At 49.8% G+C, this 23048-nt stretch overlaps 1 protein-coding gene across 4 annotated transcripts in view; it reads left to right on the forward strand.

Moving 5' to 3' along the window:
* The window catches only part of SMG6 (SMG6 nonsense mediated mRNA decay factor), a 1202478-nt gene that overhangs the window by 380724 nt on the left and 798706 nt on the right, over nt 1-23048 (forward strand). For all 4 annotated transcript variants that reach the window (XM_078680136.1, XM_078680134.1, XM_078680133.1 and 1 more), the window contains exon 9: nt 4855-4916. In XM_078680136.1, coding sequence (XP_078536262.1) covers nt 4855-4916 — 62 coding nt within the window. The remainder of the gene's footprint in view (nt 1-4854; nt 4917-23048) is intronic.

Below are 23048 nucleotides of genomic sequence, written 5' to 3' on the forward strand. Positions count from 1 at the left end.
AAAGGAGAAAGGACTGTGTGCTACTTTCAAATCAACTTGTAAAGGATCTCCAAGGGCTTGAGATAGAGAATATAACATATCTCCTTTTCTTCCAAAAGGAGATATGTTATATTCTACCTATTGCATATTCCTTTACATGCCTTTACCAACTTCATGCATTCAAGTGGAATGCCTCTACACTGTGATGCACCATAGAATGTTGGGTGATGATTGAAGATAAACCACAGTTATGATGGGGCTGAGCTACCTGCTGGCTGCTCCTGGTGGGTCCTTATTCTTGACAACTTAACATCTCAATAAATCTACTTGAAATACCTCAACTCAGCTGGACTAAGTTACTACACTTACCTTCTGCTGAAGTCTCAGGGACAACAGACTTCACCAACCAGCTCCCCTGCCTTCCCTTGCTGGGAATTGAAGTGCCTGCTGTTGAGCTGGGCCTTCTGAGAGACTGCGTGTCACTGGGAGCTGGAAGCGCGACTCAAGAGGAAGAAGCGTGTCGCCGTTGTGGTCGCATCAACGGAGAAGAGTGTCGCAGTCGCAGCAGATGCTGTCGCATCACCGGAGAAGCGTGCCGCCGCTGCCGCCATCACATCACCTGAAGCGCCTCGCATTACCGGAGCAGAATGACGCAGACGCCGTCACATCACCAGAGAACCGTGTCGCAGGGTCTGTTGTGGCTCAGAAGAATCGTTGAGTTGACTCATGGCCGTAGGGCTTGCATGCTTCGTTGTCGCTTCAAGAAGAAGACACCATTTTGTTTCATTGCACCAGATCTTCATCGCATCACAGCGCTGCAGGTCGCATTGCCACGGAAGCGCTGTAAGAAACCGACGCATCACCTCCCCACACGGAGAAGAACCGACGCATCCCCTACGCAGCAGTAGGAACCCGACACATTACCGTTCTTGTGTATAAGGAACCGACACATCACCTTCCCTGCAACACTTTCGTTGTATAGCGTTTGTATAGCGTTACGCATCCAAAGGTTCATTGAACTTAAAGTGTCGCATTTTACACCTAGAGAGAACTAAGCTATTTCTACCATTTTTGAAGTACATTATTGTGGATTTTTGTCATTTGTGGTCTTGTGTTGAGTCTATATAAAAATACTTATTTTTATACTACAACTTGAGTGCTGTCCATCTGTAGTGTTGCCACTGGATTACTGTTTTTCACAAATGCTTTACACACTGCCTCTGAGATAAGCCTGTCTGCCTGTGCCAAGCTACCAAGGGGGTGAGCTGGGGTTATTTTGTGAGTGTACTCGCTTTCCCTGACTAGACGCAAGGGTTCCTATCTGGTCAAATGTACCTACCTCTGCCAACTAGAGACCCCCAAATCTAACAAGACCTCACATACAATGTAAAAAAAATCACACAAAAAACACATTCCATAATTAACCATTGTCGCGAATGGAAAGCCAGAAATGGCTGAATATGTCATACAGTATAATGGGCAACGATGTAAAAAGTTTAAAAACAAGTTTTACTTTATTTTCGGCCTAATTTTTTGAGTCAATCAACAATTAAGCAGTGAAGTGATGAATGTGCAAAGATTCCAAGTTGTGTGTGGGTGTTAGAATTTAAGTGATAACTGTCAAACATTCAAACTCCTCTAAAACACTCATGCTTGCTAAAAATGGAATGCCTACCACCATGACGGGTCCAAGGGGCTCTAGGGCCAATGCTATAGCATCACCTGCAACCCTTTGGTCACACTGTGTGGTAGCAGCAACTGAATGTGTCTGAGCTGAGAAGATGAACAGAAAACCTCAATGCTGGTGCCTGTGTTCCCAGACAGAGCCAAAGCTTATTTGTGCTTTTGAAAGCCCCAGCTTCTCAGCTGCAATATTGTTGGGACTTGAGCTCAAGCGTCCAAAGAAGCTGTTGCCGGTGTCCACAGCCTCAGACAGTTCTTCACTGTGGTACCTGCCTCCACAGAATACGGCCATCATGCATGCCAACCGGTCCAAACACTGATTTACTTAGTGGCTACAGCAGCAATGAAAACACCAGCCCCCTATGCAGGCCAGGGGAGCTCAGGTGAAGGATTAAAAATGAACTCCGAAGCCAGTGCTACTTCTCCAACATGCAATGCACAGTTGGCCTAAGTCCCCACTCTATTCCATTAACATCTCAGAGCCTCTGTCGTATTGATTCATCCGTAGCCTCTTGTGCCTGCTTCCCCCTTCTGCAGCCTTTGCCTGCTTTCCCCTTCTGCAGCCTTTACCTGATTTCTCCTCCTGTACCAAATAAACACTAACTCCCAGCTTATCCCCACAGCCTCAGACTGACACTCAATCCCTCACCATCCCCTGAAGCCTCAGCCCTCATCTCCCTTCTTTTGTCTTTCCTCTCCCCTCTTGCACTGGCCATGTATTTACAGATGGAACTGACTAGGTATCTAGATCTGTGGAAAGAACAGGTATTCTGCAGGTGGCTTTTTAGAAATGTGTATATTCATGACAGTTGGGTAATTTTTAGAACTCGCCTGTGACAGAGCACGTGTTGCTTATGCGTGCACTCTCGCTTGCAAGACATATTTTATACAATAGGCTTTGCCAATGCGTGTTATGTGTGCAGCATAAGCGGTGTGCTCATATGAGTGCTGGGTGATTGTGAATAGTGTGAGAGGAATGAGTGCAGGGTGGGTGGTGTGAGCGATGTAAATGCAGAGTGAGTGATGTGCTTGCGTGCGTGCTGGGTGACCAGCGTGCCTGTGTGAGTGCAGGGTGAGTGGGGAGGGTGAAGGGTAAGCTGTGGGAGTGAGCGCATGGTGAGAGAAATTTGTGTCGGGTGAGTGGTGTGTCCCTGTGAGTTCTGGCAGACTTTTGTGCCTATATGGAAGAAATGTGAGCTGCATGAGTGATGGGTGAATGCGGTGCCTGTTTGAGTGCAGCCTGGGCAGTGTGACTGTGTGAGTGCAGGAAGAGAGAAGGGAAAGCAGGGTGAGTGGCGTGAGAGCTGGATGAGTGACGTGCCCATGTGAGTGACCAGAGTGCCAATGGAAGTGCAGGATGAGTTTTGTGCCCATATGAAAGTAGAGTCAGTGCAGGGTGAGGGATGTGCTCCATTGAGGTTAGGTGCAGGTGAAAGTGCAGAGGCGGAAGAATAAATGCATGGTGACTGATGTGCTTTTTTGAGACTGAGTACAGGGTAAGTGGTGAGACTGTAAGGTGAGCATTAAGAGTGACAGGTGTGTGGAGTGTCATGTGAATGCAGGGTAAACGACTTGTGCATGTTGTACTGCGTGAGTGCATGGTGAGTGGTGTGAGTACAGTGATCGCTGTGAGTGCAGGGTGAGAGTGACAGTTGAGTGGAGTGTTATGTGAGTGCAGGTTGAGTGGTGTACCCCCTGTAGGTGCAGGGTAAGAGGAGGGCGAATGGCGTGAGTACATGGTGATCGTTGTAAATAGAGTGTGATCGCTGACAGTGCAAGGTGAGCATTGAGAATGATGAATTAGTAGTCTGAATGCAGGCCAGACACTCTGAGTAACTCAGCATGGTTGTTATCCAGGATAGCCAGTGGGGTCTCAAATGTAATTTCTATTATGGCATCGATCAAGGATGGAGGGCGGAGGAAATAAATAATTTGTGGGTTTTCCAGCAAATTTGTAGACTATTGATATGCCTTGATTTGTGATGTATTGATTTGCGATGTTTTGATTTGCATTGAAATTGGAAAGTATGTGACATAACTGCCAGAAATGTTGGCTTTGAGTTGGTAGACCGTTTCAAGTCTCGGCACCAGCTCAACATCTTGTGAATTCTAGGCAAATCGCATATCTACCCATTCCTACAAAAATGAATGTGTCGTTTTATAATGTAACTGCTCATGTAAAGTGCCTCCATACCGTCGGGTGGAGTTCGAGCAATATAAAACTTTAAAAAAAAAAAGCCTAACCTTTTTTTTCAGGAAAAGCGTTCTCATAGTGTGGCGGCAAAAGTAATGTGTAACTTTGAGGAATAGGCAGTGTGGAGACGCAGGGGCACCAGGAACCAGTGAAGAAACAACAAAGCCTCGTTAGCAAGTAAATGGTCGTTTATAGACCTGTGAAATAGTCGGGTGCGTCTGCGATAAGACGCCGGCCCAGCCAGCCCACAGCAGCTCAGGAGGGGGCGGTGGAGGCGGCGGTGGGGGGGGGGGGGGGGGGTCTGTGTGTGCCCGTGTGTGTGTATCAGTGTCCGTACAGCGGCCTCAGCCCGGGCTGATAAGCTGGTTGACGGTAATACTTTCAGATGCGAGGGGGGCATTCGCCACCGCATGAGGCGTACGTTGAACCAGTTCCAGTCTTTCCAGCCAACAGCCCCGAGTTTGATGGGAGTTTTGCAAGTTCCATAATAAGCATGAACTTTCTAAGCCCAGCATACTTAGTGCTGTAGAAAATAAGCCGGACTGGCTGAAAGCCGGCCTCGGGCCTGGTAACAGCAAGCATAGTCTTGAATGTGCGTGCTGTAGGATCTGGGCGAGGTGTATGAACCTCAACGTAAAGAATATTGCTGTTCTGCCCTTAGCGTGGTATCAGTGCCGTTGAGCCCCGGGCTGCTTCTGGACGGTCGGCTTGCTTCTGGCAGCCAGGTGCTGTTTCGAGGGGCCAGAGCAAGTTGCGTGGGGGATGTTGTGTGCTCGGCAGTCACCAGAGGGTGATGTAAGCCCAGCAGTCAATCCTCCTGCGCCCATCTCCTGTTCTTTGGCATGTTACTCTTCTTCTGTGTGTGTGCGTGACCCCTGGCATGTCCATGCTCTCCCCATCCCTGTCCCGGCCCAGGTTATCCGCTCTGCAGGGACCCCGGGTGCTTGTTTGCAGAATGTGGGGGAGGCTCATTGTTCTTACTTTTCCTTCCCCTACAGCTGAACAAGAGGTTCCTGCTCAGTTTCCTGCATGCCCATGGGAAGCTCTTCACCAGGGTCGGGTAAGTCTTCTGGACGTGGCTGTCTTTTTCCTACATTATGCATCGCTCTGGAATCTGACGATGAGCGCAGCCAGGCTGATGTGTAACTCATGGCACAGTGTGAACCTTCCCAGGCCCCCACTCTCTGGGCTTACATTTCATTGTCCCTGACGCTCTCTGTTTTCAGGCGCCCTTGTCTCTTCTCGCCTGTCTCACCTGTGTCTTGTCTCTTACCTCCGCCTCACTGGTTCTGATGTGCTCCCCTCTTACCTGTCTCTCATCCTTGTACTGTGCAAAGTGTCGTGTTCCCCTCTTCCCTTTGGCCCTTCTGTGTGCTCTATAAAGTTCTGTGCTTCCATGCATGTGCTGTACAAGGTTCCATGCTTCCCTCTTACCTGTGCCCGATCCGTGAGCTGTATAAAGTGTTCTGTTCTCCTTTTGCCAGTGTTTGCACCATGTGTTGTGCATGGTTCTGGGTTTCTCTCTTCCCTGTTCCACGTTGGTGGTGCTGTAATCCCCTCGTAATCACGTGGATGCTATACAGTGTGCCCTAATGTCCATCTACCTGTGTCATGCATCAATGCTGTGTAAGGTGACGCGCTTCGTGTTACTGTCGTCCTTATGTTCTGCTCTAGTCTCTTTTGCAGCTCTACATTACTTTCCTTTACCTGGCTTATGAATGTGCCGAACAAGGTTCTGTGCTCCTCACATACAGGTTCTGTGCTTCTCTCACAGCTGTGCCTCACTGGTGACGGTATGATCTCCAGTGTCTAATCCGTCTCTTGTACAAAGTGCTGTGCTTCTCTTACATGTGCCCCATCTTGCGCTATACACAGTGTTGTGCTCTCCTCTAACCCACGTCTCGCCTGTGTGCTGTACAAGTTTCTGTGCTTTTCTCACCTCAGACGTCCGATCTTAGATTCTTGCTTCTTTCTTTTCCAAATCGTTGTAGATGTCTGCTGTTGCTTTAATGCATGCTTAGACTGGCCCAATTCCTCTGCTCAGGAGTTCCATGCAACTTTTTTTTACAGGCAAATCCGATAATGCTGTATTCGCTTCTTCCGTGCCAGGCACCACGATATCTCGTGTTCCATCACATTTATGCATGAGCTGCATACTGATCTTAAATTGGAATTTTTCTGTGGTGCTAGTGTGCCCCACCACCAACTTTCAACTGGATTTGTCCTTGAACTTGACCTGCTCGTTAAGCATAAGTGTGGAGAAGTGTGGCTCACTGGTTAGAGGAGGCAGACCCTGAAGCAGAGGTCAGACCCGGGACCAGGGTTCAATTCCCGACGCGGCAGGGTCTTGAGCCCAAATGTCCACGGACTCGATAAATCTCGCTTCGGTGCCTACTCGAATCACGGGTTCACACTCTGCAACTCTGGGCAATAGCTTGCTTAATCTCCACTACGGCCCCCCGCGGCGGGATGCCTGGCTTTCACCTTGGGGATGCCCCGTAGGGGTTATCTCACAGGGAAAAGCCAGGACGGGTTCCCAAAGCAAGCGCCTTGAGACCTTGCGGTGATAAGGTGCTATATAAGAACCTTTGACATTGACATTGACATAAGTGCTTCAAGCCTAAGTCCATTGTCCTTGGAATTGAGAGGAGGTTTGGACCTTTATAACCAGAATGCCATGAGGTATTACATTAGAAATGTGCCTACATTTGCAGGTTTTCACTGACAGGAAGACATGAGCCACCATACTGTGGTTTGGGTTAAACCAATAACCCTTCAACTACAACCTGTTACAGGAGATCTTCTGAAACCTTTTGGAGGATTAATGGATCAGCGAGTCACATTGGCTGATGACCTTGAGGGTAAGATGATAATAAACACCAGTCGTTGTCAGCTTTGCCATGGTGAGGGCCCTTAGTCACCTGCAAACAATTTGGGCTAGAACACATCTGCTGGTAGAGGTTTTTTATTCACCCATGTAAGAGTCGGCAGAAGAGTCTGTGTCACGGAAACTTGACTGGTAAAATTGCCACAACAAATGGCCAACCACCGCTCATTGAATCTACCCTCTTGCTCAGGATATCGACTTCTTTTGTACCCTTGGTCTGACTTTCTACTGAGATGTGCATTCCTAGGTTCACAAATATGTTGGTAATCTAGAACGGCTATACTTGCACCTAATAGGACCTTCCTCTGTGCCTGCTCCATATCCATTTCAACATAGAAGCAGTCACTCATGGGCTAGTCAGATTTAAGGGAGTCTACTCTAACAAATGCATTTGATTTATTTATTTATTTTATTTATTTTGAGAGTTTTTTACAGCGCGAACAAGATCTTTGCAGATATCAGAGCGCTTTACAAGTAAAAATACAAAGTAAAAATACAAAGTAAAGAGGCGTATATACAAAGTAATATATGAGGTAGTTAGGTACAAGGTGCTAGTTACATAGGTAGGTCAAAGGACATGAGGTAGGTCACAGGTGTGGTAGTGTAGGTACACTGAGTATAGACAAACAATTGCGTCAATAGCATAAAGTGCAATAATAAGGAGCATATACTTGCTTAAGCGTGTTTAGAGTATTTAGAGTTTAAAGGTGGGCCAAGTTGAGGTGGGTGTGTGCAGGATGTATAGTCCCACAGGTGCGACAGTAGAAGGGAAGTAAGGATCGTTGAGGTGGAGAGGGTAAAGTGTGCAAAGTCAACCAGGTGCGTCAACAATATAACAGTATACATAATCAACCAGGTGCATCAAACATTATAACACAATACAAAGAGTGAGCGTATACAATTACGTAATTCGATAATACGGGGTACAATAGGCCAAGGTCGGGCAGGACTTACAGAGCAGATTCATGAGTGATACGGAGTAATAGGTCATGTGTATTTTGCCATGAGGATCGCTTTAACTTCTTTCTTAAAGATTGTGATGGAGGAGATGAGCCTTGTTTCAGGAGGGAGTGAGTTCCAGATCCTGGGTGCCATTCCTGAAAAGGAGCGTTTATACGTTTTTTCCTTCCGAAATCTTCGAGGTTTCAGCAAAAGATTGTTTGTGCTCCTAGTAGTTCGGGAGCCACCCGAAATTGTCAACTTTTGAGTGAGGTAGGCGGGTGAATTCAGATGCACAGCCTTGTGTGTCATGCATGCGATTTTCAGTTGAATTCTGGCTTCAAAAGGTAGCCAGTTCACTGATTTAAAGTCCGGGGAGATATGCGAGTGTTTTTTTGAGCCTGTGACGAGTCTCGCTGCGGCGTTAAGGGACGCTCTTAGGGGTGCCGTTGTAGTTAGGGGGAGCCCGCAGAGGGCGGTGCTACCGTATTCTATGTGCGGGATGACTATAGATTGTACTGCAGTTTGGAAGTCTTTGGCAGGAAGGAAGGGTTTAAGTTTTCTCAGGGTATTGATTTGGAAGTTCGCTCCTTTGGTTGCCTTGCTGATGTGCTGCTGCATGTTGAGATTGGTGTCAAGTGTTATGCCTAAAGATTTTGCTGAGTCTACTACGATGGGCTGTACATTTAGAGCCGTTAATTGCTTAAGCCATGTTTGTGCCGTGGATATTTTAGCGGGAGGTGAGATCAGGAGGAACTCGGTCTTCAGAGCATTGAGTTTGAGGTGATTCTCAGCAAGCCAGGATTGGGTGTTTCTGATCGTGGTGTTCAGCAGCATGATGTCCTTGGGAGATTGTATTTTGAGATAAAGTTGGGTGTCGTCGGCATACATGTGAAAGTGCACATTAGAAGCCTGTAGCAACGTAGTGAGAGGTTCCATAACTAGGTTGAACAGTGTTGGGGAGAGGGAGGATCCTTGAGGGACGCCTAGCGATACAGGTACCGGAGAGGACAGCAGGTTGTTGCTTTTGATTCTTTGTGTCCGGTTGTGTAGAAATGAGGTGAACCACTTTAGAACAGTCCCAGATATGCCCATTCTTGTGTTTAACAATTCGAGTAAGTTCTCATGTTTAACTGTATCGAATGCTGAGGAGAGATCCAGAATGATGAGGAGACAGGTCTCGTTTTGGTCTAGGATTTGGAGGGCATCGTCCACTATGTGAGTCATGGCAGTTTCGGTACTGTGCCCTGCTCGGAAGCCTGACTGATGAGCGTTTAGGAGATATCTTTAATGGTTCAACAATAGTTTAAAAACAAATAATTGGTCTATAAAATTCCTACTATTGAATCAAATCTGCCTCCCCAGTTTTGGTGACCTTTCACCTATCATCCTTCCTGCCACGGGCAACACTAGGGCATTCTCATACATTTCTTTGGTGCAAAATCTGTGTACTCCTTTGGATCAGAGTCTGTCAGGTGAGGTGAACCCATCATGTGGGGCTTTTCTTGAGCCCAAAAATCTTTCACTCCAGACTGACCCATATCAGTGACGGGAGGCAGAACAAGGCTATCTAAACAATATATGCTTTTCTGATGCTCTCATAAATGGTGTTCTGAACTGACTAGAGCGCAAGCTGGAAGAGCCCTCTATCTAATGAATGCTTATTGGCCCCCATTCTCCCTCACATGAATAGTCTGGGTTCCTCGTGCTTTTCCTGAAGGATAATCATTGAATTATGCCTGAAGCCTCACTGATTGTTGTTTTAGGAAAGGTATTTAACGAGTAATGATTCCCTTCAGACAAAGGTCTGCCTGTACCTTTCCTTTACAAATCTCTTTGATCTCAGCCACCCTGGGTTTCGGAGAACATCTTCAGCAGTGGCACTGACAAGTTACATTTTGTTTTTATTCCAGTGAGAAGCCCTCCTGCCACGACACAAATTGCGGTTGAGTAGTGCTCCTGCCAGTATACAAATTGGGGTTGTCTGTGTGCACCATGCACAATGAGATAGCTTATGGAGAAGTTCAAAAAGCAAATTCCAGTTTGCAGTGAGAGTTTACAGTTCCTTGCACATACAGTGCTGTATCGTTGCATGTGCTATGTTCGTTTTGTGGCCTTATTAACAAATCTGCTAGCAGCATGACCTTGGATGTCTCTATGAGAAGACATAACTGACTCAGTCTCGCTCGTGCAGGAAGTCCAAGACACAGTGCTCCACATGTGTTTCCAGAAGAACAGTCCACAAGCAACCTCTCCGCTAACAAAATTCTGAATAAATGCAAAACTGTAGTGATGTCCAAGTCACTTTCAGATATTTTTACTTAACCATCGTCATCAAAGCTTTATTTCGATATATGTAATATCATAAAAGCACATTTAGAATATAAAAACACAATTCGTTAACAATACATTTAAAAAAGATTACTTATAAAAAACCTTTTATATTACAATAAATAATTAAAAAATATATTAAACTTCGATAGCTTTGTGGATATTTAAGTTTATAAAAAGAAATTAATCTAGAACTTAGATCATCAAATAGCCTTCAGCCTAATCAGCCAAGCCCAACTAAGAAATTTGGCCACCCCACACACTAAGGTTGTGCTAGCATCAGCCTTAAGTATTCTAAGTGCAACAGAGTGGTCCCTTGTTCCAAGCATCAGACACACAGGTTTGAGCCATTTCTGTCTGGGTTTTATATAGGCTGGGCATACAAAGAAGACGTGAGCAATGTTTTCAATTACACCTTCACGGTTTGGGCAATCAGGAGAAGTTTGATGCGGTGGCTTCCACTTGCAAGTGCGATCGCGAAGGGGGAGTGTACCCATCCTAAACTGGATAACAAGCATTTGCAATGCAATAGGTCTCGCATTAGGAAAGTTTGAGCTATTGGTATTGTAAATGGCAAAGTTTTTATTTATGTTTTTTTTTTTTTTAAAATAGCTAAATTAATAGCTTTGTCATTTACAATGCTAATAGTTATAACTTTCGCAAATGTGATACCTATAGCATTTGTAATGCAATATGTTTTGTATTTACATGACTTAGATGTATTGATATTACAAATAACAATGGCGTTTAATTTTTTTAAATAACTAATACTTAAATAAAAGTTATTGTAATTTATAATGGCAATAGCTTAAACTTTTCTAAAGAACTTTTGTGAAAATTATGTTCAGTGTATTTTATTGTGACGAAAATCCAAGAACAGAAGTGAAATATTAACATTTTTTTGTGACATTTGCAATAAAGCTTGAAACATTGATAGCGTATATTTGAACCAGTTGTTGTTGAATGGTTGCACAGATTGATTCTGTGAGGAAAGACAACGTCCTTCCAGACAATGTATTTCACAAAAACAGAACAGTGCTTAGAAGCATTAGGGAGCCAAGTGAAGCATTCGTTGCAGTTTGCTCTTACCTTACAACAACTGAGAGGGCAGGGAAATCTTCGCGAGAGCGCGTGCTGCAGTCCGTCCAAAGCTCGCGCCGCCGGCCTGCGACCAGGAAGTCAGGTAGGCCGGGCGGGACAACCGGAAACAGGAAGTAGGAGGGCGGGAGCCTACCCCGCCTCCCACGGAAGAGCCGCGATTGTTTGGAGCACCGGAGCAGGCAGGAGCCTACCCTGCGCCCCGGTGCCGAAGAAGGGAGGAAGAGTCCTGCTGCTGGTGAGAGCCGCTGCACCAAGGAAGCCGGTGAGTGGGGCTTCGCCTTGTTATTTGCTGGGCTGCGAGGGCGGGGGGCATGTGTGTGTGCGCGCGCGGCGGCGGGCTGTGTATGTGTGTGAGCGTGCGTGTGTGTATGTGTCTTGGAGTCTGTGTGTATGCATGTGTGTGTGTGACTGTGGGGGGGGGGAGGTGGTTGCCTGTCTGGGTGCCTGCGTGTCTGTGTAAGTGTAAGTGCGTGTGCGCGCGTGTGTGTGTCTGTGTTCATGCATGCGCGTTAGGCTGACTGGCTGGGAGTATGGGAGGGAAGTGCACGGCGCGGCGCAGGACGGAACGTGCGCGTTCGCGCACACAAATCCAGGGAAAAAGCTCGTAACACCCTCTTGTCCTCCTTCCCTCGAGACAGGCAACATTTGGTCTCCAGCTGGACACCTGCATCCTTCGGATGCAGTTTACCAGCTCGACCTAAAAAGGGATCTATCTCTAGGTTTCTTAATAAAATCTAAATAGGGCTCCAGGCGAGGCTTTGACTTGTGCTCTCGAAATGCCTCAGTCAGCCTACCTAGGTTAGGGTCCCTCTGCTCGTGATCGTCAACCCATACCCAATAGGCTCGCTTAGTTTCAGCCTTAGATAGTGATACCCCAAGCTCCCAACCAGTTGCAAGGCCCGTTACCAATAAGAGCTTCTTTATATTGGTAATCCAGCTAATTTTATGGGCTCCTTGGAGGTTCATAACCTCTCTTAAACCATCGGCATACCTTGGGAGCTCCGGGGTGCGCCATAACCGGGCCCAATATAAAAGAGGGCGTAGGGTAGCTAGGTCCTTAATGGAACGACGACCCAGATCACTCAAGAGTGGTTTGATAGGGGTACCCCTCGGGAGCGATACAAGCTCCCTGAAGCACTTGTTCTCTGCGACAACTAGTGCCTCAACACAATCAAAGCCCCAGAGCTCTGCGCCATAGAGGGCACAGCCTACAGCTTTTGCAGCATAGATATCCAGGGCAGGAGCAATGGGCTTAGAGGTGGATGCACGGTGTTCCCTCCCTAATACTCCAACTACCCTCTTATGGCTTAGCGCCATTTTATCAATATGCGGCTGCCATTTAAGTTTGTCCGAAATTCTAATTCCCAAGTAGTCAAACTCTTTTACACGTTCCAGAGACACCCCATCAAGAGATAAGGTGGATCTAGACGATCTACTCGGGTTAAAATAAAGGAGCTTTGTTTTCGATGTATTTATGGCAAGGCCCCTGAGCTTACAAAACAAACAGAAGCGGTCCAACAGCTTCTGCAACCCTGCGGGAGTTTTTGATACCAACAATGTATCATCCGCAAAGAGTAGTGCGGGAACTTTATCACCTGCCAAAACCGGGGCATCAGCATTGATTTCGAGCAAAAAGGAAACTACGCCATTCACGGATAGCGTGAAAAGTGTCGGGGCCAGTACGCAACCCTGGCGTACCCATCTATTCACAGGGATTTTATCGTTTTTTTGCTCCTGTGATCCCCATCTAATTCGGGCATAAGTTCCGTCATGCATGCGCGCCAGGAGATTCAGAATGGGTAAGGGAATCCCCATCTCCTCCAGGACCAGCCATAGGCGGTCTCGGGGGACCAAGTCAAAGGCCGTCTTCAGGTCAATAAATGCCAGATAAAGACCGCCTTTGCCAATGGTAACCACCTTCCAGTGTAAGAGTACCAACCTAAATGCCTGGTCTATTGTGCTTGTGCAAGCCCTAAAGACCGCCTGGAAGGGTGAAATAATACTGTTCTCATCTGCCCAGGAAAGAATCCTCTCCAAGAGTACCATGCCAACCAATTTCTGCCCCGCATCTATAAGACTTATTGGGCGATAGTGGGCAGGGTCCCCCCTTGGGCCCTTCTTGTATATGGGGATCATTTCGGCCGCCTTCCAAGAGTTCGGGACAGGTGAGCCTTCCAACTAAGCATTCGTAAGAATTACAAAGTAAGAAGCCCAACCTTCGGTGTTGGCTTTAAAAAGGTCGCCCGGTACACCATCCTGCCCCGTGGCTTTAGCAGGTACAATCTTAGTTAATGCAGCCAGCACCTCTTTCTTGTCTACTCTGATGAATGGAGCCTGAGCAGAGTCAATAGCCATGGCACCACAAAAGGGCCCTGGGGTACCGGGCTGCTCATCGCCCCCGTAAAGTTTTTTAAAATGCTCAAACCATTCCCTATCTGTTATATGATTGGGGGTTTGATCCGGATCACAGCCGTTGGATCTTCTAACTAAGGCCCAGAATAGCTCACCATTCTAAGTTTTGCTTGCAGCTCTAAGACTATCCCAATGTGATTCTTCCCACTCCCTTTTAGCTGTTATAATGGCTTGTCTATAACGTAATCTGGCCAGCCGAACAGCAACTGGGTTACTAGATTTGATAGCAAGGATCAAACTATTTTTTCTCATTCTACTATTGCTATCAAACCACTTTTGCACTGGCTTGACAATCGTCGAGCTCTTATTACCAGGAACTACGAACAGTTTACCAATCTGGCCTATGGTATCAGTATAAATGGTTTCTGCCGCCGCTGCCCCAGCCGCGTCCTTACATGCTGCAGAAAGCCTTATAGACTGCTCACTAAGGATTCCTTCCAATGCACTTAATCTTTTGTCATCCATGATAAACTTTGGCCACTTAAGAAACCTATTACAATTGGATGGTACAACTGTCTTAGTTATTAATCTTGCGCTAATGGAGGGAGTGTACTCCTTCCTCTGCCACAGATCCACCATTGTGAGGGACAAGGGTTTTTGGTCGCTATCTACTGATGGTATAATGACCATATCCACCACTGACTTCCATGCTCTCCTATCCACCATTATGTAGTCAATTCTGCTTTCACACGATACCCTGTTATATGTGTTTGCCCCCTGGGCATCGGAGATAGTAAGCCCATTTACAGCTCTTAGTCCTGATTCAATCATTAGGGTGTTCAATTGGATGACAACTGGTGACCATCTCTTCACGGGCATAAGCAAGAGAGATGGAATGCCCCATCGGGCATCTTCTTCATAGACTCCAAGAATGTCATCTGCTGCCAGAGGCTGAAATGAACAATTTAGGTCCCCAGCTACCAGAACTAAGGAATCAGGAAGACACAATTTAAGCAAATCAGATAGAACAGAAATAGTGGAGGATTTGGCCCCCCCTTGGGTACCTCTAGCATATACGTTAAACTCCCAAGTGGAAATACCATTCATACCCTTGATGGAAAGTCTCATAACATCCAATGTTGAGCAAGTGTGGTGAATAATCTTGAGGTTGAGGTCTACCATTATCCATGCCATAAGCCCTCCAGAGGGACCACCTCGCCCAACCGTGGTAGCAGGTACATGAAAACAAGAATAACCCGGCTTGTACAGAGGTTCAAGGCACCAAGTTTCCTAGAATAAACATATATCATACCCATCAATGAAGTCATTCCAATCCGGTAGTAAGAGCTTGTTTCGCAGACCCGCCACATTCCACGAGACAAGTTTGAGATCATTGATGTGAGCATTACAGGAAGTTGGGGCACATGGACTTTGGCTTAAGTCCTGACTAATGATACTATTAACCCTCATAGGTTCCAAAGCTAGAATTGGGAACTCTGGGCCCGAGGACTGTGGTGGTACAGAAGGATGGGGAGAGCAACTACCCAGGGGGGAAAAAGGACTAGTCAATACTCCTACTCCATCATGGAGTCAGTCAACAGCCTCCAGACAGTTAAAACAATTATGGGTGGAAATAGGGTCCAAGTGTAGGGAAGGCATGGGCCAACCCCCCTGGGGTAGCCCCCTCCCATTCCGCTGCACCACTGTCCAGCCATCTGCCCATGAAGTAAAATGACCTGGGGGATAAAAATAGGTCAGTGGAAGAGAGCGGATAGTCACACCTGGGCTGGAATATCTCCAATTACAGATGTACTCAACAATTCTGGGGTTGTTAAAGTTAATCAAGATGCAGTCCCCCCTTATATTTTTGGCCAGATGGCCGACCCATGGTACCCTCCGAGTCATAAGTATTTTGCCCACAATATGTGGGGGCAGTGGTCTGTTTAGGTTTAACCAGTGGACAACCCTGTTCCGCAGTGTTATAGGGGTCTCCACCTCATGCTTACCCAACTCTCGTACCCCTGCTAAGATTACCACAAGTGGACAAACCTCCGGGGGTAGATTTAGGGTATTTTTCCCCTTGGGAGTCTGGGCTATGGGAACCTCGCCACCTTCACTGTCCTGTGGTATATTATGCTTACGTGATCTACTTATATTAGCAGCTGCTAGGTCCTTATCAAGAGCTTCAACTGGAACCCCTTGGACCAGGGGTACTCATAGTATGGCCCGCGGGCCGGATGCGGCCCGGCAAGCCTTCCTTGGCGGCCCGCGGACCTTCGAGACAATCGTACCTGTGCTTAAAAAAATTATTTATCAGTGTTGGCAAACACCGCCGCAGCAGTGCTTGGCTCGGAGACCTTGATAATCACCACTCCCCCGGCCCCCACAGAGCAGAGGCTTTGTTGAATTTCACCCCTTAGCGCCTCTGCTCTGTGGAGCCGGGCGAGATGTTTGTCAGAGTGGAGATGCAGGGGCACTACAACAAAGCCTCAATAATACCAAGGGCGAGGCTAGACGAGCCCGCCTTTAGGGCCCGGCCCCCCGGCCCACACCGCGCCGCCATTGGTTCTTAGGTCCCAGGAGGCTGCCCTATGGGCAGCCATCCTGGGAAGTACTTCCGGGTCAGGGGGCGGGTGACGCACGTCCGGTGGGGGCGTGGGGCAGAGGCCATGACCTATTTAGGTCTGGGTCACGGTCAACTCGGCCTCTTTCCCCGCCTGCGCCGGACCTGATCGCCCACTCCCTGTCCGTTAGTCAGCTAGTTTAATCTTTAAATTTTAAAAAACTTAGGTGGCCCAGTAGCTTCCCCGCCCCATAGTCTGACCCCCGGAGAAGGACAAAGACGGAGTGCCGACGAACCTCGACGGGCGGCGGAGGAGAGAGCGCCGACCGGGTCGCCAGGTGAGGTGCCGGGGTTAGCTGAGGCTGGGGGCGGGTGCGGGTCCGGGGCTTGTTTGTCGCTTCCTCCTGCTGCATCCTGGTGAGGTGTTGGGAGCAGAGAGCGTGGTGCGGGCCCGTGCTCGCCTGCAGCTGCCTTAGAGAAGGGCAGCAGAGCTCCGGCGCCGTCGCCTGGCGGCAGGGTGGGTGTGGGGCGAGGGAGAGGGGTAGCGGGATCCGGAGTGGTAGTTAGCAGTACAAAGAAGGTACCATGGCACCCAGGGGGCAGAGCCATAAGCGCAAGGGCAAAGACCCTGAGATTGCGCAGTTACTGGCCTTGCTCCTCCAGAAGTTTAACAGCGAGAGCAGTGAAGGAGAGTCCGATGGGCCCCATTCCGACCCGGAGGGGGAGACCCCGAACATTGCTGAGCGCCCACGCAGGCAGGGGGTCCCGCCCAAAGCGGCGTTCCCTCCCCTGCCCAAGAAACCGAGGGCACAGAATCCTAGGGGCAAACGAGTGCAGAAGAAGAAAGGGAGCGGTGGGGGCTCGGGGCCGCCCCCCCCTCCGAGGGTTCCTTTGGAACCGTTAGTAACGATTGCCCCCCCATTGGCGCCGCATGCACCAGTAGCTCCTCTTCCTGCGCCCCAGGCGCCAGTAACTCCGTTGGCGGCGCCTCTAGCTCCAGTAATTCCTGTTTCTGCGCCACAAGCGCCCGTAATTCCTTCGCCTGCACCACTAGCGCCAGGGGCCCCTCTACCTGCGCCACAAGCGCCTGTTGTTCCCCCAGCGGCACCAGGTGCTCCGGCGATACCCCCGGCTCTGAGCCTACAGGTGGCATCTTGAAAGAAATCTTGGGGGCAATAGCGGCGCTGGGATCTCCCCCGGTGCTTCCTGAGAAGGTGGCAGTGCCCCCGCCAGTGGTAGTAAGCCCGCCCGCCCCGCCCCAACTCGAGGGCGCGGGGACTGGTGGCGCTTTGGGGGAAATCTTAAATGCCCTGAAGGCGCTCACCCGAGCTCCGGGTGCAGCGCCCCCTCCTCCTCCAATAGCCGTGGCACCGACCTTGGTCCCGGCAGTCACGCCTTGGGTCTCTGGGAATAAGGATGAGGGCCCCCTGGGCGAGATCAAGGAACAATTGGCGCTGTTAGCCAGGACTCAGTCTCTGAATGCCCCGGTGGCACCATCAGTGGTGGCGGCCCCTGCTTGCGCCCCTAGTACTCCAGGAGGTAAGCCTGAGATGAAGGGCCTGGAGCCCGGGGGGGGAACGATTGCGGGGGGTGGCCAGGGATATGTCTTGTCTAAACCAGGCCGCCTGGCTACACACGTATCTCCCGATATGAAGGAAAAAATTTGGAAGGGGGAATTCGTGGATATATTTGCATTGATTAGGCCCAAGAGAATGGAAGTGGAGAGTAAGGACAAGGAGGGTAAGGATAACTCCTCTAAGGATAGGAGACCTAGGGTGGAAGAATCTATCACGAATTGGCTCTTTGGTTTCCAGGTGTTTATAACAGTAGTTATTGAGAAGAAGCCAGAGTTGGCGGGGCCATTGGTGTACTATATGCATAGGATTTTGAAGGCGCACACGACGCATGGAGGGACAGCCTGGCTGGACTATGATAGGGATTTCAGATGGGAGAAGGTGCAGGACCCAGACATGGGTTGGGACCAGGTGGAGGTCAATGTATGGTTGGAAAGTGTGAATGCCAAAGCATGTGGGTCGCAAAACAATAGACAGCCCTTTCGGACATCCCAGGGGGGACCTGGGGAGAAGCGGGGGACATGTTGGCAATTTAACAGGAAGGTGTGCACCTGGCCGCCGGACAAGTGCAAATTCAAGCACGCATGCTCCTTTTGCGGGCACCCCTCACATCCCGAATTCAAGTGCATTAAAAAATCCAAGGAACGGGGAGGGGGGGGCAAAGAGGTTAAGCCCTCCCAGCCATAAGCTGCCCACCCCGGTGGACATTGGGAAACTGGTTTTTTGGCTGAATCAGTATCCAGACCGGTCAGCAGCCAAACTCTTGTACTCAGGGTTCTCAGAGGGGTTTCGCATTCCAGCACTTGGGGTCCCCCCGGTTCAGTTTTGCAATAATCTTTTATCTGCAAGGGCGATGCCTGCGGTAGTTGAGTTGAAGGTAAGGAAGGAGCTTAGTGCGGGGCGTGTAGCGGGCCCGTTCGGGGCCCCCCCGCTTCCAGGCTTTGTCTGCTCACCTCTAGGGGTAGTACCGAAGAAGGAACCGGGGCAATTCAGGATGATCCATAACTTATCTGCCCCCAAGGGAGAGTCTGTGAACGATGCTATCGACCCAACTTTGTGTTCAGTATCTTACTCGTCCTTCGACGTAGCTTTGAATAAAGTGAGGTCACTAGGGCCTGGCGCCATCATGGCCAAGACAGACATAGAATCCGCTTTTCGCCTGTTGCCTGTTCACCCGGAGGATTATCACCTGTTGGGATTCCAACTGAACCAACAGTTTTACTATGATAAGTGTATGCCCATGGGTTGTGCTGTCTCCTGCAAGTATTTTGAGACCTTTAGTTGCATGCTCCAATGGTTGTTTTCTCATAAGACAGGGTGCAGGGAGGTTGTGCATTATTTAGATGACTTCATGGTCATGGGACCAGCCGCCTCAACAGCTTGTAATCAGGCGTTGGACCAACTGGTGGCCTTGTTCAGGGAATTTAATATTCCGTTGGCCCCGGGCAAGACAGTGGGCCCCGATACATGCATGACTTTTCTGGGGATTGAAATTGACACGGTGGCGGGGGAATGCAGGTTACCACAAGACAAAGTGAAGGTTTTTTCCCAGGCCATTGATGCGGTCTTGGCTTGTACAAAGGTGACTTTACACCAGCTTCAGGTTGTGGTTGGGCAGCTAAACTTCGCCCTCAGGATCATCCCCATGGGTCGCCCCTTTTCTAGATCTATTGCCAGGGCGATGGTGGGCCTAACGCAGAAGCACCACAGAGTGCGCCTACGGGCCGAGGTGAAGGGAGATTTGAGAGTGTGGCGAGATTTCTTAGCAAATTTCAATGGCACAGTTGTCTGGCCGTCCGCCCCGGTGTCCAACTCTGAGTTGGGATTATTCACGGATGCGGCAGGCAGCGTTGGCTTTGGGGCTATCCTCGGGCCTAAGTGGTGCGGGGCGGAGTGGCCCGAAGAGTGGCACAAAACAGGTTTGACAAGAAATGTAGCCTTTTTGGAGTTGTTCCCCATACTGGTGGCGGTGTCTGTTTGGGCAGAGCACTTCAGGAACAGATCAGTGATATTTTGGTCAGACAACATGTCTGTGGTTGAAGCCATTAACCGACAGGGGGCCACGTGTAAGAATGTGCTGAGATTGTTGAAACAGTTGGTGTTGGCATGTTTGAGGTTGAATTTAACGTTTAAGGCAGCACACATTCCAGGGGTCGACAATCATGCTGCTGATGCTTTGTCTCGTTCCAAGCTGCAGGAATTTCGGAGGTTCCATCCTGGAGCGGAGGATCAGAGGACGGTGTTCCCACCATCACTGTGGAGGATTGGAGCCCCGCTTTAGCGGGGCTGGTAGGTGCCTCATTGAGTGACCGCACTCGGAAATCGTATCAGCAGAGTTTTTTGTATTACAGGACATTGGTGCAAGAGGCGGGTTTCTCATGTTGGCATTCTGATCAAGCTATGTTTCACTTTCTTCAGCACATCTGTGACCAGGGCAGGTCACTCTCTTATGCCAGAACGCACGTCACTTCTGTGGGATTCTTTGCCAGATTGGCGGGCTTGTATGATCCAGGGATGTCTTATGTAGTCAAGAGAGCATTGACTGGGTGGGCTAGGAGGGAAGGCCCCAAGCGGGACTGTAGACGGCCCTTGGACGTGGGGACTTTGAAGAGTATGCTAGACGCCCTCCCTAGGCGGTGCACCTCTGCCTTTGAGAGCACTTTATTCTCTGCAGTCTTCTCGTTAGCCTTTTATGGGGCGTTTCGTCTGGGGGAGATCGTGGGGTCCTCTCGCAATGATCATAATGGGGGGCTGCAGTTCAGGGATCTCAATTTTAGAGCAGGGACCATGGAGGTATTCCTCAGAAAGTCTAAGACTGACCAGCTGGGAAAAGGGGCCTGGATCCAGTTGGGCCCTGCGCCTGATGCGCCTGTGTGCCCGGTAGCCTGTATGCAGGCATACCTGGCCATCCGCCCGGGGGAGAAGAGTCAGGCCTTGTTCATTCATGAGGGGGGTGAGTGTGTCTCGCAATACCAATTCAAAGCTGTACTTCGGGTGGCTCTGGGTGACCTGGGCCTTGGGGATTCGGGTTATTCATCCCATTCATTCAGGATAGGCGCTGCCACATTGGCGGCAGGGGCAGGGTTTTCTTCCAAGGCTGTGAAGAAGGTGGGCCGTTGGTCGTCCGACTGCTTTAAACGATATGTAAGGCCCGAATTGCTATGACGTCGTGTATTGCCATGCCCATGTCTGACTTTTCTATTTCCTCTCCGATCACTAGTATGCCAGGGAAGGTGGTGTGGGTATTGGGACACTCGTTCGTTCGACGGGCAGCGGTGCGACTGCGGCAACGGCGAGTGCGGAAGCCACCCGGGCTGGAAGGGACGGAGTTTTTGTGGCATGGTGTGGGAGGAATGCGGATTCGGCACCTGCGGCGGCTGGTGGAAGACATCAAGGGGCGCGAGAGGCAGTCTCCCGCATTGGTCATCTTACACTTGGGCGGCAACGACATGGTCGACAGGGGCCGCCTCGCAGTCAAAGAGGCACTACTTACAGAATTTGCTTGGCTGGGGCGAACCTTCCCCCATGCCAGGATAGCATGGTCATGCATGATCCCACGACGATGGTGGGGCAATGGGATCCGTCCGTACCCGGTGAATGTGTCTGTGAGGCGTCTCAACGGAGAATTGGCAAAGATGTGCTCAGGAAAGGGCCGCTTGCTACATCTCCCGCACAGGATGATCTCGGGATCTGAAATGTTTCACCAGGATGGGGTGCATCTGTCGGACATTGGTATGGATGCTTGGATTCAAGGCATTTGGTCATTTGTGCTGAACTTGGCGGCAGGGGGGAAGGGCGACGGACCTGAGGGCCCTAGTCTCCCTTGTGGCGGAAAAGAGACATTTGAACACTGATAGACTGGAAAAATGGAGTGGAGTCCGCCTTGCGCACTCCCTACGCCAGCACTGAGGGGAGAGAGGGTAAGCTCTCCGCAGGGGGATGGAGACCACCGGCTGGGGAGGCAAGGGCGTCAGGTACGAGCCTCCTAGCAGCGTGGTGGATGAGAGGTGGGGCCCTGGAAATGGCGGACAAGGACCCGAGGGCTGGGGCCCATCGCTCGGGGGGCGCAGGTGGGTTGCACCTGGCGCGGGCATCGTTACTTGGGGATGCGAACCTGAAGGCCCCTTGGTGCTGGGGGAAGCAAGAAGTTATGAGCAAAATAAATACAAGTTGAAACGTATAATAAAGTTGATGAAGAAGAGTTGATAATAAAGGAGGGATGTTGCTCATAATTTGAGAAATGTATAAACGATTTACATGTCATGTTTATGAAGTGTAATTAAACATGGCCTTTTAAACCCACCTGTTCCCAAGTGCTTGTTTCGGTGGGTAGGCGGGTGTGGAGCATGCTGGGGGATCCGGGGCCTATACCAAGGGCGAGGCTAGACGAGCCCGCCTTTAGGGCCCGGCCCCCCGGCCCACACCGCACCGCCATTGGTTCTTAGGTCCCAGGAGGCTGCCCTATGGGCAGCCATCCTGGGAAGTACTTCCGGGTCAGGGGGCGGGTGACGCACGTCCGGTGGGGGCGTGGGGCAGAGGCCATGACCTATTTAGGTCTGGGTCACGGTCAACTCGGCCTCTTTCCCCGCCTGCGCCGGACCTGATCGCCCACTCCCTGTCCGTTAGTCAGCTAGTTTAATCTCCCACCCACCCGTCCCTTGAGGCAGTGATTTGGAGGGTGCGTTGCGGAAAAGAGACATTTGAACACTGATAGACTGGAAAAATGGAGTGGAGTCCGCCTTGCGCACTCCCTACGCCAGCACTGAGGGGAGAGAGGGTAAGCTCTCCGCAGGGGGATGGAGACCACCGGCTGGGGAGGCAAGGGCGTCAGGTACGAGCCTCCTAGCAGCGTGGTGGATGAGAGGTGGGGCCCTGGAAATGGCGGACAAGGACCCGAGGGCTGGGGCCCATCGCTCGGGGGCGCAGGTGGGTTGCACCTGGCGCGGGCATCGTTACTTGGGTGATGCGAACCTGAAGGCCCCTTGGTGCTGGGGGAAGCAAGAAGTTATGAGCAAAATAAATACAAGTTGAAACGTATAATAAAGTTGATGAAGAAGAGTTGATAATAAAGGAGGATGTTGCTCATAATTTGAGAAATGTATAAACGATTTACATGTTCATGTTTATGAAGTGTAATTAAACATGGCCTTTTAAACCCACCTGTTCCCAAGTGCTTGTTTCGTGGGTAGGCGGGTGTGGAGCATGCTGGGGGATCCGGGGCCTATATGTAAATGGTCTTTTAACGACCTGCTAAGTACTTTGGTGCGACTGATGGACGGCTGTCTCTTTGCCCCCCACACCCCCTTAATCACCCTGATGCGGTGTCCATTCACTCACAGTTCTGTGGACACTCCTAAGAAGGGCGCGCGCAAACTGCATTTTAGTCATGAGAAACTTCTTGCCAGATAGGGATCTTTCTGTGTGTGCGCTGGAGGAAGCTGTATC

Source organism: Lissotriton helveticus, chromosome 3_1 (assembly GCF_964261635.1).
Source record: "Lissotriton helveticus chromosome 3_1, aLisHel1.1, whole genome shotgun sequence".
Taxonomy (NCBI): Eukaryota; Metazoa; Chordata; class Amphibia; order Caudata; family Salamandridae; genus Lissotriton; species Lissotriton helveticus.